The following is a 20000-nucleotide window of genomic DNA, read 5'->3' on the forward strand; positions in this document are numbered from 1 at the left end:
TGTAAGGGGATAAAGAATATGTACATAAAGATATATGAATGAGTGATGGTACAGAGTGGCATAGGCAAGATACAGTAGATGGTATTCGAGTACAGTATATACATATGAGATGAGTATGTAAACAAAGTGGCATAGTTAAAGTGGCTAGTGATACATGTATTACATAAAGATGCAGTAGATGATATAGAGTACAGTATATACGTATACATATGAGATTAATAATGTAGGGTATGTAAACATTATATTAGGTAGCATTGTTTAAAGTGGCTAGTGATATATTTTACATCATTTCCCATCAATTCCCATTATTAAAGTGGCTGGAGTTGAGTCAGTGTGTTGGCAGCAGCCACTCAATGTTAGTGGTGGCTGTTTAACAGTCTGATGGCCTTGAGATAGAAGCTGTTTTTCAGTCTCTCGGTCCGAGCTTTGATGCACCTGTACTGACCTCGCCTTCTGGATGATAGCGGGGTGAACAGGCAGTGGCTCGGGTAGTTGTTGTCCTTGATGATCTTTATGGCCTTCCTGTAACATCGGGTGGTGAAGGTGTCCTGGAGGGCAGGTAGTTTGCTCCCGGTGATGCGTTGTGCAGACCTCACTACCCTCTGGAGAGCCTTACGGTTGTGGGCGGAGCAGTTGCCGTACCAGGCGGTGATACAGCCTGCCAGGATGCTCTCGATTGTGCATCTGTAGAAGTTCTTTTGGTGACAAGCCGAATTTCTTCAGCCTCCTGAGGTTGAAGAGGCGCTGCTGCGCCTTCTTCACGATGCTGTCCATGTGGGTGGACCAATTCAGTTTGTCTGTGATGTGTATGCCGAGGAACTTAAAACTTGCTACCCTCTCCACTACTGTTCCATCGATGTGGATAGGGGGGTGTTCCCTCTGCTGTTTCCTGAAGTCCACAATCATCTCCTTAGTTTTGTTGACATTGAGTGTGAGGTTATTTTCCTGACACCACACTCCGAGGGCCCTCACCTCCTCCCTGTAGGCCGTCTCGTCGTTGTTGGTAATCAAGCCTACCACTGTTGTGTCGTCCGCAAACTTGATAATGGAGTTGGAGGCGTGCGTGGCCACCCAGTCGTGGGTGAACAGGGAGTACAGGAGAGGGCTCAGAACGCACCCTTGTGGGGCCCCAGTGTTGAGGATCAGCGGGGTGGAGATGTTGTTGCCTACCCTCACCACCTGGGGGCGGCCCGTCAGGAAGTCCAGTACCCAGTTGCACAGGGCGGGGTCGAGACCCAGGGTCTCGAGCTTGATGACTAGCTTGGAGGGTACTATGGTGTTAAATGCCGAGCTGTAGTCGATGAACAGCATTCTCACATAGGTATTCCTCTTGTCCAGGTGGGTTAGGGCAGTGTGCAGTGTGGTTGAGATTGCATCGTCTGTGGACCTATTTGGGCGGTAAGCAAATTGGAGTGGGTCTAGGGTGTCAGGTAGGGTGGAGGTAATATGGTCCTTGACTAGTCTCTCAAAGCACTTCATGATGACGGAAGTGAGTGCTACGGGGCGGTAGTCGTTTAGCTCAGTTAGCTTAGCTTTCTTGGGAACAGGAACAATGGTGGCCCTCTTGAAGCATGTGGGAACAGCAGACTGGGATAGGGATTGATTGAATATGTCCGTAAACACACCAGCCAGCTGGTCTGCGCATGCTCTGAGGGCGCGGCTGGGGATGCCGTCTGGGCCTGCAGCCTTGCGAGGGTTAACACGTTTAAATGTTTTATCTCACCTCGGCTGCAGTGAAGGATAAGACCATATTCATATGGTCTTACCTCTCTGAGTAGGAAGGAGGCATTGTGAGTGTACTTCCAATATGATATATGGAAGAGGTCTATGAACATTCATAAGCATTTGCATGAAATTCATAAGCAGTTCTCTAGTCAATTGGTACGAATGTCTCATCCTATATTCAGGAAGGGCCTTTTCCCCTTTATTCAGATTACACCTGCTCACTTTCGGTTGTTTGAAAAGGAAATAATCTCCAAAATATCTTTATTTTTTAAACAAGCCTTAGAAAGTTGGTTGCAATTTCAGTTTAATCCACCTGAAAGGACGGAACATATAGTACAACAAATATTGTGGTTAAATTCAAATATACTAATTGATTAAAAAAATATGTATTTATCGAAGAAAAAAACAAAAAAAAAGTATACATTTAGTGAATGATATCATAAATAGGACTGGTGGAGTTATGTCACACATGCAGCTAACACAGACATATGGAAATGTCTGCTGTACCCAAAATTACAACCAATTATTTGCAGCATTACCACAAAAATGGAAGAGGCAAGTAGAAGGGGAAAAAAGTAAGGAACTTGTATGTCGGCCCTGTATTAAAGAACATAAATGGTTAAAGAAAAGTGTGATAAATAAAAAAAAACATATACCAATTTCATTTAAGGACCAAAAAACTGGCAGCTGTGCCATGTAAATTGCAAAATAGTTGGGAAGAGATTTTCGATGTACCCATTCCATGGCACATGGTTTATGAATTGATACGCAAAACAACGCCGGATTCAAAACTTCAAATGTTTCAATATAAATTACTATACAAAATTCTTGCAACTAATAGAATGTTATATATATGGGGGATACATTCTTCCCAGCTCTGCAGATACTGCTGTGAGGAGGCAGAGTCATTAGATCATTTATTTTGGTATTGTCCATATGTAGTTCATTTTTGGTCACAGGTCCAGGAATGGCTGAAGAATTGCAACATTTGCCTAGAACTAACACTACAGATAGCAATACTGGGTGATTTGAAAAGCCATAGTCAATCAATCAATAATATATTAATTATTTTAGCAAAAATGTTTATTTTTAATTTACAATCTGTAGAAGCTATGAGAATAGGAAGGTTCAATTCTTTTGTGAAGCATCACAGCACAGTTGAAAAATATATGGCAAGTAGAAATCCGAAATGGATGATGTTGAGAGACCGATGGGAGGGGTTGAGTGGAGCTGAAGGGTGGGACTAATAACAAGATAAACAATGTAGGGCATAAGGGATCTGTAGAATGTATGTATATAGGTTCGGAGCTTTTGTGAAATAGCATAGTTACAAATAGAAATCAAACTGGATGGACATCAGAAATAGAGGAAGGACTACGAACAAACAAGAGAGAACTATTGTAAAGTAGACTGTAGAGTGTGTATAAGATGTATGGATTGAAGGTAGAAGCAGAAGTGTTTATTAGTTTACTCCAACTGGGGGATCGGTGGTAGTGTTTGCGGGGAATAATAATAAAGGTATATTATTTTAAAAAGTATGTATGTCTATATAGGTATGTGTATATATATGCATGCGTGTATGGATATATATATTTACCCCAAAAATATGGGGGATTGGAAATGATGCAGACAATTACATTGGAAGCAACATTCTTTCCGCAATATTAAGCTGATCCACCCTCTGAAAAAGAAAAAAAAATTCATAAGCAGTCATACCTGTCTGAGTAGGAAGGAGACGACGTCAGTGGACTCCCAGTACGACGCATGGAAGAGGTGAGGCAGGGCTACAGTGGGGAAGGCTGTGAGGGCATCAGGACAGTACAAGGCAAAGTCCATCCTCTTACTGCCCCACCACCGAGATGCAACTGAAGAGAAGGAGCGAGAGAGAGAGAGAGACAGAAAGAGAGAGAGAGAAGTCTGACACATAATCACAGTAGAGAAAAGACGACAGAGTTTGTAAAAGACGTCGATGTGTATTTCTGGTCAATGACAGTTCCAGACAAAAAGGGGTTCCACAGTAGAGGGAAGTGTGCTCATCCAGAGATTTACAGTCCAAGAGAGAGGCTCTATAGTACAGACGGAAAGTCACAGGTCCACACTGGAGTAGAATGGGGTGTCAGGGGCAGATTGAACTGGAGCAGAGGGCCAGTTTTGATTTGAGGAGGGAGAGGGTAACATACACAAGATCAGTGGTCCCTCTTTTCAATCCCGGCTAAAGACTGGGTCCTTGATTGAGGACTTTGGCATAACTCCTGTTTGGGAAGCACTGCAGTACATTTAGGGTACAAGCTGTAGAGGAGAAGAGAAGGGAGAGGAGCTGTAGCACTGCAGTGGTTCAGCTGTAGCTTGAAGGAGACCAACGACAAGGCACACAGATGGGAGTCCTGGGGGGGAGGGGGGGGGGGTCACACAGGATTCAAACCACAGTACCCAGACTACCTTGCTCGACGTCCATCAGCGTGTCTGGCGACGGGGTGTCAGAGTTCGTATCGGTGATGTCAGACGGCAAGTCTGAGGAGACATCAGAGGCAGTGACGTCAACGGTGACGTCGTCGTCACCCTGGTCTGAGTCTGTGCGTCCATGAGTGAGGAAGGGTCGGATCTTCTTCCTGGCCCGCGGAGAGGGGCTTCTCGAGGGGAGTTTAGGAAGCGCTAGCTGGGAAAGGAGACCCAGCTTCTTAGACGGGCTGCTTTGGCATTTAGTAGCTACGGAGGAATCAAGGGTTGAAGAACGACAAAAGTGTGTGAAAAATGTCAGAGAATTTATGTTGTCATCTCCCTGAGCCACAGACACTGCTGTTAAATGCAAAAAAGACAGATATATCAAACAGTATAAAGTCCAGTACTGACTGTTGGTGATGTTGGAGGCGGTGTATGAGTCGGCCATGCCTGACACCTGGCTGGCGATGCTGGCCTCACTGGACCTACGGAGGCCCCTGGGGTGGGGGGGTCCGGTCAGCGGGGAGGACGGGTACTGGCTGTCCACAAACACACCACAGTGGGAGTGGAGCACGTCAGCTACGGAGGGAGGGAGACACGGGAGAGAAAGTGTGTGTGTGACAGAGAGAGGGAGGAGGGAGAGAGAAGTGGATTGCTCAAACAATCAATCAATTTAATTGTATTTGTATAAAACTTTTTTACAAATACAAATGAAGTGCAAAGAGAGAGAGACAGAAAGTGATACAGACAGACAGATAAACATAGAGCGGACAGGGCAGCAGACAGACAGAGACAGAGAAAGGGTACACACTGTCGTTGAGCTGTGCGGCCTGTTGGGGCCAGTTGAGTACAGGGACGGGGATGGAGGTCTCACTGACGCCCCCCTCCTGGTAACGCAGGGGTACTGACTCCAACAGGAGCTGGGGGTTACTCTGCATAGTCTCCACTGGGGGGGAGGAACATGTGGGGGAGAGAGATAGGAAGGGAGGAGGCAGGAGAGACACGGGGGGGGGGGGGGGGGACGGACAGAGAGGCAGAAATAAACGGACGTAACTACAGAACAGACATGGACTAACTGGCATACAACAGAATGCTCCCATAGTACATTATACCTGATAATACCTGGACACAGGTATCGCACTATGAAAGCATATGGACAAAGCACACAGCGAATTGAGTGCTTCCTTTTTGGAGGAGAGATATCCCGGAGGCATAAAGGAATAGTTTAGTGGGCGTGCATGTGTATCGAGCCTCACCCAGCAGAGCCGAGTGCCCGTCCCCCAGAGGGAAGCGTTGGTATCGGGGGACACAGAAGGGGGGCAGCTGGTGAAACCTCTTCTCTAGGAGGGGCTCCAGCCGGGAGGCAGAGGGGTCCGCTGGATGAAACAGGTTATACACCTGCTGACAAGCTGGACGCAACGCTGAGACTGGAGAGAGACAGAGAAATAGAAAGAGGAAAAGAGAACACGGTTATTTACATACAGGAACAGCTATCGGAGTTCCTTCCAAAGCTCACATATTGAAAACCATTGGACCAAACTATGGAGGATACTATGAACAACTTCCATCAAAGCTGCTGGTCTCGAGGGTCCAGAAGTGACAACTGCTGACGAACACGTCTCTGGAACTCTCAAGAACTCCATGGAACCCCTGGAGACTCCATGTCACAAACCCCTCGGTTTCCTCTGCTGCCTCTCAGCTCTTTTTCTAAACCTCCTATTTATCCCCTGTCTCATCATCTTAGTTCTTAGTTTACTTTGGAACATGTGTCTTGAATGTCATCCCTTGATGTCACAGCCAATGGACTTCTGGCGTCAGAGATCTAAAACATGACTTCTAACCTCTGAACTCCGATGTTAACTCACTAAGGGATGTCCTGGCAGAGCCCGACCCCCACAGCTGCAGGAAAAGACACTGTCACCGCACAGATGCCGAGTAGCTTAGTTTACAGCTTCTCACTAAATGTGAGACTTTCTGTACACATACAGTAAATACAATTCTGAAAAGTGGCAACTTTGTTATAGTCTATTTCTGCTTTAGCCAACTCCTTAAAAGGCCAACTCCATGCATGGCAAAGACTGTTGGCTGCAGTTGCAATATAGCCTATAGTCTACAGTATATAGTCTAGTATAGTCTACTGGCTACTGATTTAAATCTCTGATGAGGGTGTTCCTCACCATCTATAGACGGCACAACAGTCTTCCTCAGTGCCAGCACCAGACCCAGAGGAGAACCAAAGAGGAAGAAGTCTGCCACCTCGAAGTCCAGCCTCCCTAGCGCCCCCCCTCCCTCTAGCATGGTACTGCTGCTGGAGCGCCTCGAACCCGGGTCTGTTCTCAACACACTGCTGTGGAGACTGGAGAAACAGAGGGAAGGAAGGGGGGTAGAGATGGAGAGAGCGAAAGGAGGTTACAAAAAAGAGGGGGAAGAGTCAGCCGACAGGTGTAAACAATAAATAATGTACATGGGCAAAGTGAACATTTGATAACAATGACGGTCATTGTCGCTTTACTGTCTGTCTGTCTGTCTGTCTCTCTCTCTTTCTCTCTCTGACCTGGACAGGAAGGCCTGGTGCTGTTTGATGGTGTCTAGTTCGTAGGTGGAGGAGTCACTGCGTTTGCGTGGCAGCATAGTCTTGGGGTCGTCAGGCCCTAAGCTGCGAGGGATGTCGATGTTACTGCGACTAAGATGGCGACTGCCCTCCAGAGACGGAGAAGATGGAGAGGACGGAGAGACACTGTTTATTATTATGCCTGGGGAGAGGAGGTCTGTGTCCTGGAGAGATGGAGGGCAAGGCGGGGGGAGGAGAGAGAGGGGGGGGGGGCACATATAGTTAGTAGCAGTCCGATTTACAGCACAGATAAAGGAGGGAATTTGGGTGCAACTTAAAGGACTAGAGGAAGGTACCTGTACGCTGACAGTGCTGCCTCGTCTGCTGCTGTTCTGGCTCTCTGAGACGGTGACGTTACTGCTGCACAGAGCATCAAACCCTAGGATACCACCTACACAGTCCCCGATCACACACACCTACAGGAGGAGAGAACACATGCCTTTAAGTTCAACATAGAGAAAATAATCCGCAATAGCTGTCAGAAACATCTGGGACCTCGAAACTTTGACTCTGGTCCTCTGCACTGACCTGTCCGGAGAAGGATGTCCCTTCCAAGGACCTTAAGAAGTCCCCATACACCTGATTGGCTCGTTGGATGACGGTAGCCACGGCATCCTGGTACTGGGGAGCGGAGGTGGCCAATAGAGGCAGTGCAGCTAGAGGGATGTGGTCCTGACTATTGGAGAGGCAGCCCTCGTCATAACTATAAGGACTGAGACTGGTCAGGAGAGATAGAGGGTTAGGGTATGTGTGTGTGTGTATGTGTGTGTGCGTGCGTGTGCATGTACTCACTTGGACACCAGGGAAAAGGCGTCGGCACACACCGCGGGGCAAGGGACCACGCGGATGGCGATGCGTCCTAGGGCTGCTGGGTAATGGACCCTCATCACTGTCTCAAACGCTCCGGTCAGAGTGTTGACGTCCGCCTGCTTACTATTTGGCTCACCTGGGAGTAATTACGAGTAAATAGTCATACAATATTGTTACATTGTCTATCCAAGAACAAACAAAGTGATGATGACTGTAAGTGTTTGTGTTGGGATGTTGTATACCTGCTCCAGTGTCTAGGATGTTACCCCCGTGAAGCACCAGGAGGAGAACGTGGATCTTTGAGGGCGCCAGACACTGCAGAGACGACCCATCCTACGGGAGAAAGAAGGGCGGTCGTTGATTAGTTACCAATACGCAGTGACTGTGAAGGGGTGAAATCATGGGAATTAAAGTAGAATAGAGAAAGAGACCATTCCAATTGGAGTTCTATCAGAACTGAAACAACATGTTTTCACAGCCTACAGTAACAACACCCGACTGAAGGCTACAACACCACCTCTGAACCACAGTGCACTGTGGGGCTGGGACTAGGGGGTCAGACTTAACAGCTGGTCGTCTGCGGGACCCGGCAGTGGAGCGACGTCTCCGTTTACTAGAGACGTGACGCTGGACACAGAGAGGATAACACACTGAGATGCTGCCTGTGTGTGTGTGTGCGTCAGAGAGACGTGCTGCTGCACACAAAGAGCAACAACAAACACTGATATAGTATTTACACGTGATCTACTATCCCCGATAGACGTTACTCTGTGATGTTCTCCCTCCACCTCTGGCTGTCATTAGGACCAGATGGGATTAAAGCATTCTCAAACTGACACACAACTTCAATAAGCCAACTGCTACAGTACTGGTTTGACATTGCAAACATTGCTGTTAATGTATTGTTAAGAAATGTTGTTAAGAAATGATGAAGCTATAGTCAGTAAACTCAGTGAGAACTCATGATGTTGTTTACTTGGCTACTCTCATACATTCTTCCTACTGCAATTTGTCGATTTGGATCCCCATTAGCTTTTGCAGAAGCAGCGGCTACTCCTCCTGGGGTCTAGATGAGGAGGTGTTACATTGGAAGCATACCTCAAGGAGTCTCTCGTCACTACTGGTGGCGGCATACTCTTCACCCGACTGATACAGATTCTCTGTAAACACACACACACAATTGTTTTTCATGAAACAAATTAACTTGCTGAAGGACGATATAGGATATGAAGATCTGAAATCTTAATGATAAACGGAGCTTGTGTGTGTGTAAAGTATGTGTTTTGATTTTGATTTGACTGGGATCCCCATTAGCCGGCGCCAAAGGCGACAGCTAATCTTCCTGGGGTCCGACACATTACAAAAAATATATTATAGACAGAAATACTTTACAATTGAGATACATTTAAAAAATATTAACCTAGACATTACAGACTTACTACATATACATATGCCTTAACTAGGTGTGTGTGTTGTCCTACCCTGGCCCTCGTCCATCTCTGTAGTCTCCATCTTGTCCATTAGGTCGTTGGAACTCCACTTGGTCATCTCCTTGGCATGTAACAGCATCTCCTCATCCCCAGAGAAGTCCTCTGAGGAGACAGACATCAGTAACAGTTGTAATAACATGTAATAACAGTCATAGAACCCCAGTAAGTAACAGCTGATGTAGTAACTGTAATAGCGGTCTGGAAATAAAATGTCATAGGAAACCGTGAGCGTCAAAAAACTCGTCGTCCGTGCTGTCATCGGAGTCACGAGCGATACTCTGCATTCGCCACTCTGAGATGTTCTGGTGGACGGGGCTTCCTGTGTGGACAGGAAATAGGAAATAGAGTGAGGGCACTATTCTCTGATGCTCTGGGTTGATTTGAGACTTTGGGACTTGGTAATTATTGAACAGAGAAATGCATCGCCCCACTCACCTCCTCTCTTCGAGGATCTATTAGACGACTTGGACGAAGTCGACCACTGCTTGGTGAGCTCTCCACGCGTCTGTAACGCATCTCCCAGCCCTGTCCGTCCTCCCTCCACCTCTCCCCCCTCCCCCAGGGACTTCACTCCCTCCTGGTCCTGGTCGGGGGTGGCAGAGGTCCCGTTGGTCACTTCCGCCCCCTCCTCTGTGTCACTGAGACTGTACTGGGCCATCGTCCTGGCCAGGGCTAGCTGGGTCTCCAGCTCCAGCTGTCTGATGTCCTCTATTGTCAGACCATACCACTCATCTTGCCAGCACCATGCCTGCCGGTGGGCTCGCACCATCACCTTGCGCAGGCCTGGGGAGGAGGGGGAGGAGGGGAGAGGGAAGAGCAGGAGATGAATAACATTATCACAGCGTTCTCGCTCTCAATTCCAATCAATATAATCATTTTCCTTTCTCTCCATACCCATCAATCGTGCATACATTCATTAGAAATAAACAAATGAACCTGTCAGTCATAATGTACTGAACAAGCACCACACAGCAGCAACACCACAGAGCAGTCGCACACACAACACACACACATACTAGAAACACAGCTACAACACACACACACACACACACGCACACACACCTAGCTGGTGATTCAACATTCAACTCAGCCATAACACGAGAGGATTAAATGAGTTGTGTGTATAAATTAAGAGAGTGTATATGAACAAACAGCAGTAGGTCAGTGTGTGTTAGTGATGTGCGGGTCGACTCATAACCTGCAGTCCCTGCGGTTACATCCGTGGAGCGGGCAGGTTTAGGTTAATTAAATATGTGGATGAACAGCGGGTGGATGGTGAATAAAGAGAAAAAAAAGCATACCAAAAAAATCTATAATAATTACTGTGCAATTCATATTTATACATTGAGTTTTTTTCTTTCATTATTTTAAAAAATCGGGCATTAGTGCGTAGGCCTTTTCATAGAAGCATGCGGAAGGTGTGATTTATTACTTGACTTTGTCTATTGTTTGAAATGTGTTGTTTCAGAAAAACATTAGGCTCCTGTTCAATAGGCCTAAATATTCAAATGAGGTAAGACAGATTTGATCGTGGACTACAGGAAACGGAGGGCTAAGCACTTCCCCATCTTCATTGACGGGGCTGTAATTGAGCTGGTAGAGAGCTTCAAGTTCCTCGGTCTCCACATCACTAGGGACCCATCATGGCCCAAGCACACCAACACAGTAGTGAAGATGACACGACAACGCCTCAAGAGGCTGAAAAGCTCTGAAAAGATTCTCAAAAAGTTCTACAGCTGCACCATTGAGAGCATCTTGACTGTTGGCATCACCGCTTGGTATCACAACTGCTTGGCTACAGACAGTAATGCGTACGGCCCAGTACGTCACTGGGGCTGATCTCCCTGCCATCCAGGACCTCTATATCAGGCGGTGTCAGCGGAAGGCCCTAAAAATTGTCAAAGACTCCAGCCACCCAAGTCATAGACTGTTCTCTCTGCTGCCATACGGCAAGTGGTACTGGAGTGCCAAGTCTGGGACCAAAAGGCTCCTGAACAGCTTCTACCCCCAAGCCACAAGACTGCTGAACAGTTAATCAAATGGCTACCCTGAATATTTGCATCGACACCCTTGTTATTTGCACTGACTCTCTAGCAGCAGCTCTATGCACACTCACTGGACTCTACCCACAACGTCACACATACTACACTGACACTCCAACACTACATACGCTGACACACACAAAACGCATGCATATTGACGCCACACACACACACCCTTTAACACTCTTGACATACGCTGCTGTTACTCGGCTTATTATCGATCATGATTGCCTAGTCCCTTTTACTCCTACCTACAAGTACATTTTACCTCAATTTCCTCAACTACCATGTACGCCTGCACAATTACTCAGTACCGGTACTCCTAATATATAGTCTCGATATTGTTACTTCGTGTTACCATTTACTTTTTAACAATGCATTGTTGAGAAAGGGCTCGTAAGTAAGCATTTCACGGACCATTCCACACCTGTTGTATTTCGATGCATGTGACAAATACAATTTACAATTAAATGTGAAAGGAAAACGTAATTGTTCAATAAACGTTGAAGAGGGAAAACATAACTGTACAGCACATTTTCTATATTTGCGGGTTAGGGTTGGTGCTGGCCTCAGATTTTCATTTGATCACATATAGTCGGGTGGTTACGGATGGGTTATCGGGGAAGAATGGCCTTGTTCAGGGAGGTGATCAAGAACCCGATGGTCACTTTGACAGAGCTCCAGAGTTCCTCTGTGGAGATGGCAGAACCTTCCAGAAGGACAACCATCTCTGCAGCACTCCACCAATCAGGCCTTTATGGTAGAGTGGCCAGACGGAAGCCACTCCTCAGTAAAAGGTACATGACAGCCCGCTTGGAGTTTGCCAAAAGGCACCTAAAGGACTCAGATCATGAGAAACAAGATTCTCTGGTCTGATGAAACCAAGATTGAACACTTTGGCCTGAATGCCAAGCGTCAAAGTTTATTTGTCACGTGCGCTGAATAAAACAGGTGTAGACCTTACATTGAAATGCTTACTTACAGGCTCTAACCAATAGTGCAAAAAATTATCTCTGAATGTCCTTGAGTGGCCCAGCCAGAGCCCGGACTTGAACCCAATCGAACATCTCTGGAGAGACCTGAAAATAGCTGTGCAGCAACGCTACCCATCCAACCTGACAGAGCTTGAGAGGATCTGCAGAGATAAATGGGCGAAACTCCCCAAATGCAGGTGTGCCAAGCTTGTAGCATCATACCCAAGAGTCAAGGCTGTAATCGCTGCCAAAGGTGCTTCAACAAAGTACTGAGTAAAGGGTACGAATCTTTATGTAAATGTGATTTCACTTTTTTATATACACTGCTCAAAAAAATAAAGGGAACACTAAAATAACACATCCTAGATCTGAATGAATGAAATATTCTTATTAAATACTTTTTTCTTTACATAGTTGAATGTGCTGACACCACATGGATTTGGAGTCCCACTCAAAATTAAAGTGGAAAACCACACTACAGGCTGATCCAACTTAGATGTAATGTCCTTAAAACAAGTCAAAATGAGGCTCAGTAGTGTGTGTGGCCTCCATGAGCCTGTATGACCTCCCTACAACGCCTGGGCATGCTCCTGATGAGGTGGCGGATGGTCTCCTGAGGGATCTCCTCCCAGACCTGGACTAAAGCATCCGCCAACTCCTGGACAGTCTGTGGTGCAACGTGGCGTTGGTGGATGGAGCGAGACATGATGTCCCAGATGTGCTCAATTGGATTCAGGTCTGGGGAACGGGTGGGCCAGTCCATAGAATCAATGCCTTCCTCTTGCAGGAACTGCTGACACACTCCAGCCACATGAGGTCTAGCATTGTTTTTGCATTAGGAGGAACCCAGGGCCAACCGCACCAGCATATGGTCTCACAAGGGGTCTGAGGATCTCATCTCGGTACCTAATGGCAGTCAGGTCACCTCTGGCGAGCACATAGAGGGCTGTGCGGCCCCCCAAAGAAATGCCATCCCACACCATGACTGACCCACCGCCAAACCGGTCATGCTGGAGGATGTTGCAGGCAGCAGAACGTTCTCCACGGCGTCTCCAGACTCTGTCACGTCTGTCACATGTGCTCAGTGTGAACCTGCTTTCATCTGTGAAGAGCACAGGGCACCAGTGGCGAATTTGCCAATCTTGGTGTTCTCTGGCAAATACCAAACATCCTGCAAGGTGTTGGGCTGTAAGCACAACCACCACCTGTGGACGTCGGGCCCTCATACCACCCTCATGGAGTCTGTTTCTGACCATTTGAGCAGACACATGCACATTTGTGGCCTGCTGGAGGTCATTTTGCAGGGCTCTGGCAGTGCTCCTCCTGCTCCTCCTTGCACAAAGGCGGAGGTAGCGGTCCTGCTGCTGGGTTGTTGCCCTCCTACGGCCTCCTCCACGTCTCCTGATGTACTGGCCTGTGTCCTGGTAGCGCCTCCATGCTCTGGACACTACGCTGACAGACACAGCAAACCTTCTTGCCACAGCTCGCATTGATGTACCATCCTGGATGAGCTGCACTACCTGAGCCACTTGTGTGGGTTGTAGACTCCGTCTCATGCTACCACTAGAGTGAAAGCACCGCCAGCATTCAAAAGTGACCAAAACATCAGCCAGGAAGCATAGGAACTGAGAAGTGGTCTGTGGTCACCACCTGCAGAACCACTCCTTTATTGGGGGTGTCTTGCTAATTGCCTATCATTTCCACCTGTTGTCTATTCCATTTGCACAACAGCATGTGAAATTTATTGTCAATCAGTGTTGCTTCCTAAGTGGACAGTTTGATTTCACAGAAGTGTGATTGACTTGGAGTTACATTGTGTTGTTTAAGTGTTCCCTTTATTTTTTTGAGCAGTATATATATATATATATATACACACACACACTACTGTTCAAAAGTTTGGGGTCACTTAGAAATGTCCTTGTTTTTGAAAGACAGCAAATTTCTTGTTAATTAAAATAACATAAAATTGACCCGCAAAACACCAGTCTCAACGTCAACAGTGAAGAGGAGACTCCGGGATGCTGGCCTTCTAGGCAGAGTTCCTCTGTCCAGTGGCTGTGTTCTTATGCCCATCTTAATCTTTTCCTTTTATTGACCAGTCTGAGATATGGCTTTTTCTTTGCAACTCTGTCTAGAAGGCCAGAATCGTCTCTTCACTGTTGACGTTGAGACTGGTGTTTTGCAGGTACTATTTAATGAAGCAGCCAGTTGAGGACTTGTGAGGTGTCTGTTTCTCAAACTAGACACTCTAATGTACTTGTCCTCTTGCTCAGTTGTGCACCCGGGCCTCCCACTCCTCTTTCTATTCTGGTTAGAGCCAGGTTGCGCTATTCTGTGAAGGAAGTAGTGCACAGTGTTGTACGAGATCTTCAGTTTCTTGGCAAGTTCTCGCATGGAATAGCCTTAATTTCCCAGAACAAGAATAGACTGACGAGTTTCAGAAGAAAGATCTTTGTTTATGGCCATTTTGAGCCTGTAATCAAACCCACAAATGCTGATGCTCCAGATACTCAACTAGTCTAAAGATGGCCAGTTTTATTGTTTCTTTAAATCAGAACAGTTTTCAGCTGTGCTAACATAATTACAAAGGGGTTTTCTAATGATCAATTTGCCTTTTAAAATGATAAACTTGGAATAGCTAACACAACATGCCATTGGAACACAAGAGTGATGGTTGCTGATAATGGGCCTCTGTATGCCTACGTAGATATTCCCCCCAAACATCTGCTGTTTCCAGCTACAATAGTCATTTACAACATTAACAATGTCTACTCTGATCAATTTGATGATATTTTAAATGGACAAAAAAAAGGCTTTTCTTTCAAAAACAAGGACATTTAAGAATGACCCCAAACTTTTGAACAGTAGTGTATATATAATGACAGATTTCTTGAGTTATCTTAGATTAATTATGACTATTTTGAGGAAATACTGGCAACGGCGTTTATACATTGGACAAATAGTACTATTTACGTTTTTTTTGTGCATTTTCCAAGCAAAGGGCTTTTAAAGGAGAATGCAAGCACAACTCCTTCGGTTCGGCTAGCCGAGAATGGCTGGTGTGGCTAGTCGCCAGCAGAACGTCAAACTGAAGCATGCTGACTCCTTAAGCAGTAGTAAATCACTGTCATGATGCAGACTGATGAGCTGACAGAAGAACACTGGCAGGAAATTAATCCTGCTGCCTTTCTTATCTTCTGTCTCACTCCTTCTCCCTGTTTTTCTTTTCATCATTCTTCTCTTATTACCACCATGGTTCTCTATACCTCTCCCTCCAACTGTCACTCACTCTCTCATTCACTAAATCAAATCACATTTTATTGGTCACATACAGTGAGGGAAAAAAGTATTTGATCCCCTGCTAATTTTGTACATTTCCCACTGACAAAGAAATGATCAGTCTATAATTTTAATGGCAGGTTTATTTGAACAGTGAGAAACAGAATAACAACAAAAAAATCCAGAAAAAAATCTAAATATTATAAATTGATTTGCATTTCAATGAGGGAAATTACAAGAACACCATCCCCACCATCAGAGGGGTTAATCTGTAAAAGTTTGTGAGAGTTTTAGGTGACAAGCCAAATTTCTTCAGCCTGGTGAGGTTGAAGAGGCGTTGTTGCGCCTTAAATTATGTAATATAGGCCTACTGATTATTTCTCAGTATACATGTGAGCTACTCATTGACAGCCCTTGAGCTACCTGCCGTGCAGTTTTCCACCATAGCTGGATCCATCATAAATGTTTGCACTACACAATAAACTTTTATGAGAACAGTCAGCCCTCGAAGGCTATCTACCTAACGTTAGCTAGCAAATCAGTGTTGAAACAACCTAGCTAACGTGAGCTAGCAGTCATTTTAGCTGGCCAGGTCATATTGAAAGCTAGCTAGCTACATAATATCAAACCTGTCGTCTAGTTTGCTTGATTAGCTAGCCATCTAATAGCCAATGCCATGGCAAGCAAGGTAGTATTTAAGCTAGCTAGCTAGCTAGCTAGCAAGATAAATACATGGCTCTGAGTCTGGCAGAGTATGGGGTAACGTTAGTTGCACCATGGTAAGGGAGACTTAAATAATTTTGCTAGCAACTTATCTCGCAACATTAGCGAAACCAGCTGCAGTAAAATATTGGCCACCTAGCAACATGACATCTAATTTCTGGAGGCAGAGGAAACGCAATTTGAGCTAGCCCACCAAGGCCAGCCCAACCTGCATGCGCCACTCAAATGAAATAACGATACAAATTTAAATAGCACATAAAAATTGCAGTGGTGGAAAAAGTACCCAAATGTTATACTTGAGTAAAAGTAAAGTTACCTTCATAGAAAATGACTCAAGTCTAAAGTTTAAAATATACTTAACATAATTTTTTTTGTTTTGTTATATATTTTGAGAATGCCAGGGGCACACTCCAACACTCACACATCATTTACAAACAAAGCATGTGTGTTTAGTGAGTCTGCCAGATCAGAGGCAGTAGGGATGACCAGGGATGTTCGGTTGATAAGTGTGTGAATTTGACTAATTTCCTGTCCTGCTAAGAATTCAAAATGTAATGAATACTTTTGGGTGTCAAGGAAAATGTATGGAGTAAAAAAATACAATATTTTCTTACGGAATGTAGTGAAGTAAAAGTAGTCAAAAAGTATCAAAATAGTAAAGTAAAGTACAGGTACCCCCAAAAACGACTAAAAGTAGTATTTTTACTTAAGTATTTTACACGCCTGCAAAATAGATAAACAATGTTATTTTGCAGGTGTCTATTCATTTTGTAACACCAGTGGTGGAATTAGTGCTTTCTAACTGCACTGAACCAACACAGTGGCATGCAGGAGCAAAACAAAACCTTTGAGTGGTCAAAACCATTCACCTTGAGGCCACAGGGGAGGGGGTGCAAAATGTAATCTGTTCATTATTATATCATATAGAAATGGACACATCTTAATACAGACTAGCTCAAAACATCACTAATTATTGAAAATGACAATTTACCCAAATGGATTGAGAACTTTCTGGCAAAAAAAAAGTACATTTATATTTATTTTGAGAGTGGGGGTACAGCTGCTCTGTTTGTGCCATTACTCAGGTGCCTATGTGCGCGCACGCACACACACGCACACGCACACACACACACACACACACACACACACACACACACACACACACACACACACACACACACACACACACACACACACACACACACACACACACACACACACACACACACACTACCTACCAACATCGTGAATGAAGCGTTCTATCTTGGACTGCATGCCCCAGTATCTGAACTCCACCTTGCAGAGCTTGTAGGCACACATGACCGTGTTCTGGGTCGGGTTCTGGTTGATGAGCTCGATCCAGTCGTCAGTCAGTGGTCCTCGCTTGGTTCTCTCTGATAAGTACAGCTTAGGGTCCTCCTCAACCAGGTACTCATGAGGTGCAATGTAGTCCTTCACAATGTCAATGGGGTCTGGAGGAAGAACACAAACACAGTCAGTACACAGACCAAAATGAGCCACGTAGTGAATTTTGAGACGATTACTTATTGACATTCCTTGACTATGTCTAATTTTGGAGTGAATGAGGGCAGAGGGAACCAGAATAGAACTGAGAAAAAGGAGGAACAATAGTACTGCTGGCTAGAAGCCACTAGAGGTCTCCACTGCTCTGCTCTACGACCTGAGTGTGTTGCTACGTGTGTGTGTGGTGTGTGCGCTTGCGTGCTTGAGTGTCTGTGTCAGAGAGATGTGCTGCAGCACACAAAGAGCAACAACAAACACTGATCTACTATCCCCATACACGTTACTCTGTGTGTGTGTACGTGTGTGTGTGTGTGTGCGCGCGCGTGTGTGTGGTTATGTAATCGTCCCCCGCAGAGTCAGTCTGGGCCAGACAACACACCTATCACACACTGCACTGTGGGAGTGGCGCTGCAGTATTAAGCCAGCCAGCAGCTCACACTCACACACACTAGCAGCAGCACAAGACGGAACACACGCTGTCTGCATCTTAAAGACTACAGTGTGTGTGAAACAGCGAATTGCTGACTGCTCCCTGAAATCCATGAAGACCAGACAGACAGACTGAGAACAGTTCGGCTTGAGAAGGCGTGTAGGCTTGTTTGTGTGTGTGTACCATACCTATAGTCCTTGTTCTTTTTTCTGCTGATGACAGATTGAAGCACTCTTGGGTCCCTGTGTCAGGTTTATAATACGTCTCAATGTCTATGGAGAACTTCTCTACGAATGGACAGGTATACCTGGAGAGAGAGAGGAGGGGGAGAGAGAGAGAATGAGAGAGAGTGGGGGAGTGGGAGAGAGAGAGAGAGAGAGAGAGAGAGAGAGTGGGATGCGTGATGTGGAAAGAGGGGAGAAGGCTTTAGGAGAATGTCTCTATTACATCTTGTCTTCATGTAGGCGTGTAAGGTAGGGGGTCTAGGGTAGAGATGCACAACTCCGGGCCTCAGGGACACACATTTATGTGTGTAATGATGTAAGTGTGTGTACATATAGCTGCAAGAAAAATGTGAATTGGTCATAAAATTTGATCTGATCTTCATCTAGGTCACAACAATAGACAAACACAGTCTGCTTAAACTAATAACACACAAAGAATTCTAGGTTTTCATGTCTTATTGAACACAGCGTGTAAACATTCACAGTGCAGGGTGGAACAAGTATGTGAACCCTTGGATTTAATAACTGGTTGACCCTCCTTTGGCAGCAATAACCTCAACCAAACGTTTTCTGTAGTTGCGGATCAGACCTACACAACGGTCAGGAGGAATTTTGGACCACTCCTCTTTACAGATCAGATCAGCAATATTCTTGGGATATCTGGTGTGAACTGCTCTCTCGAGGTCATGCCACAGCATCTCAAATCGGGTTGAGGTCAGGACTCTAACTGGGCCACTCCAGAAGGTGTATTTTCTTCTGTTGAAGCCATTTAGTTGTTGATTTACTTCTGTGTTTTGGGTCATTGTACTGTTGCATCACCCAACTTCTGTTGAGATTCAATTGGGAGAACAGATTGCCTAACATTCTCCTGCAAAATGTCTTGATGAACTTGGGAATACATTTTTCCGCCAATGATAGCAAGCTGTCCAGGCCCTAAGGCAGCAAAGCAGCCCCAAACCATGATGCTCCCTCCACCATACTTTACAGTTGGTATGAGGGTTTTGATGTTGGTGTGCTGTGCCTTTTTTTCTCCGGTGTTGTGTGTTTCTTCCAAACAACTCAACTGTAGTTTCAGCTGTCCACAGAATATTTTGCCAGTAGCGCTGTGGAACATCCAGGTGCACTTTTACAAACTTCAGACGTGCAGCAATGTTTTTTTTGGACAGCAGTGGCTTCTTCTGTGGTGTCCTCCCATGAACACCGTTCTTGTTTAGTGTTTTACGTTTCGTAGACTCGTCAACAGAGATGTTAGCATGTTCCAGAGATTTCTGTAAGTCTTTAGCTGACACTCTAGGATTCTTCTTAACATCATTGAGCGTTCTGCACTGTGCACTTGCAGTCATCTTTGCAGGACAGCCACTCCTAGGGAGAGTAGCAACAGTGCTGAACTTTCTCCATTTATAGACAATTTGTCTTGCCGTGTACTGATGAACATCAAGACTTTCAGAGATACTTTTGTAACTCTTTCCAGCTTTGTGCAAGTCAACAATTCAGTCTTCTGAGGTCTATTTTGTTTGAGGAATGGTTCACATCAGGCAATGCTTCTTGTGAATAGCAAACTCAAATTTTGTGAGTGTTTTTTATAGGGCAAGGTAACGCTAACCAACATCTCCAATCTTGTCTCATTGATTGGACTCCAGGTTAGCTGACTTCAATTAGCTTTGGGAGAAGTCATTAGCCTAGGGGTTCACATACTTTTTCCAACCTACACTGTGCATGTTTAAATGAT

The 20000-nt window shown here is 45.4% G+C and overlaps 1 protein-coding gene across 5 annotated transcripts in view; it reads right to left on the reverse strand.

Annotated features, from left to right (window-relative positions):
- LOC109868492 (membrane-associated phosphatidylinositol transfer protein 2) overlaps nt 1-20000 on the reverse strand; it is an 85767-nt gene that overhangs the window by 13604 nt on the left and 52163 nt on the right. For 2 of the 5 annotated variants that reach the window (XM_020458089.2, XM_031802949.1), the window contains exons 4-20: nt 18236-18354; nt 17332-17565; nt 9511-9858; nt 9299-9394; nt 9067-9177; nt 8684-8745; nt 7828-7918; nt 7568-7721; nt 7304-7493; nt 7072-7191; nt 6719-6939; nt 6342-6520; nt 5421-5591; nt 4976-5110; nt 4576-4743; nt 4165-4431; nt 3442-3590 (exon numbers count right to left, since the gene is read on the reverse strand). In XM_020458089.2, coding sequence (XP_020313678.1) covers nt 3442-3590; nt 4165-4431; nt 4576-4743; nt 4976-5110; nt 5421-5591; nt 6342-6520; nt 6719-6939; nt 7072-7191; nt 7304-7493; nt 7568-7721; nt 7828-7918; nt 8684-8745; nt 9067-9177; nt 9299-9394; nt 9511-9858; nt 17332-17565; nt 18236-18354 — 2815 coding nt within the window. The remainder of the gene's footprint in view (nt 1-3441; nt 3591-4164; nt 4432-4575; nt 4744-4975; nt 5111-5420; nt 5592-6341; nt 6521-6718; nt 6940-7071; nt 7192-7303; nt 7494-7567; nt 7722-7827; nt 7919-8683; nt 8746-9066; nt 9178-9298; nt 9395-9510; nt 9859-17331; nt 17566-18235; nt 18355-20000) is intronic. The other 3 variants (XM_031802951.1, XM_031802950.1, XM_031802952.1) reach the window with 3 other exon arrangements.

This window comes from Oncorhynchus kisutch, linkage group LG23 (genome assembly GCF_002021735.2).
Source record: "Oncorhynchus kisutch isolate 150728-3 linkage group LG23, Okis_V2, whole genome shotgun sequence".
NCBI lineage: Eukaryota > Metazoa > Chordata > Actinopteri > Salmoniformes > Salmonidae > Oncorhynchus > Oncorhynchus kisutch.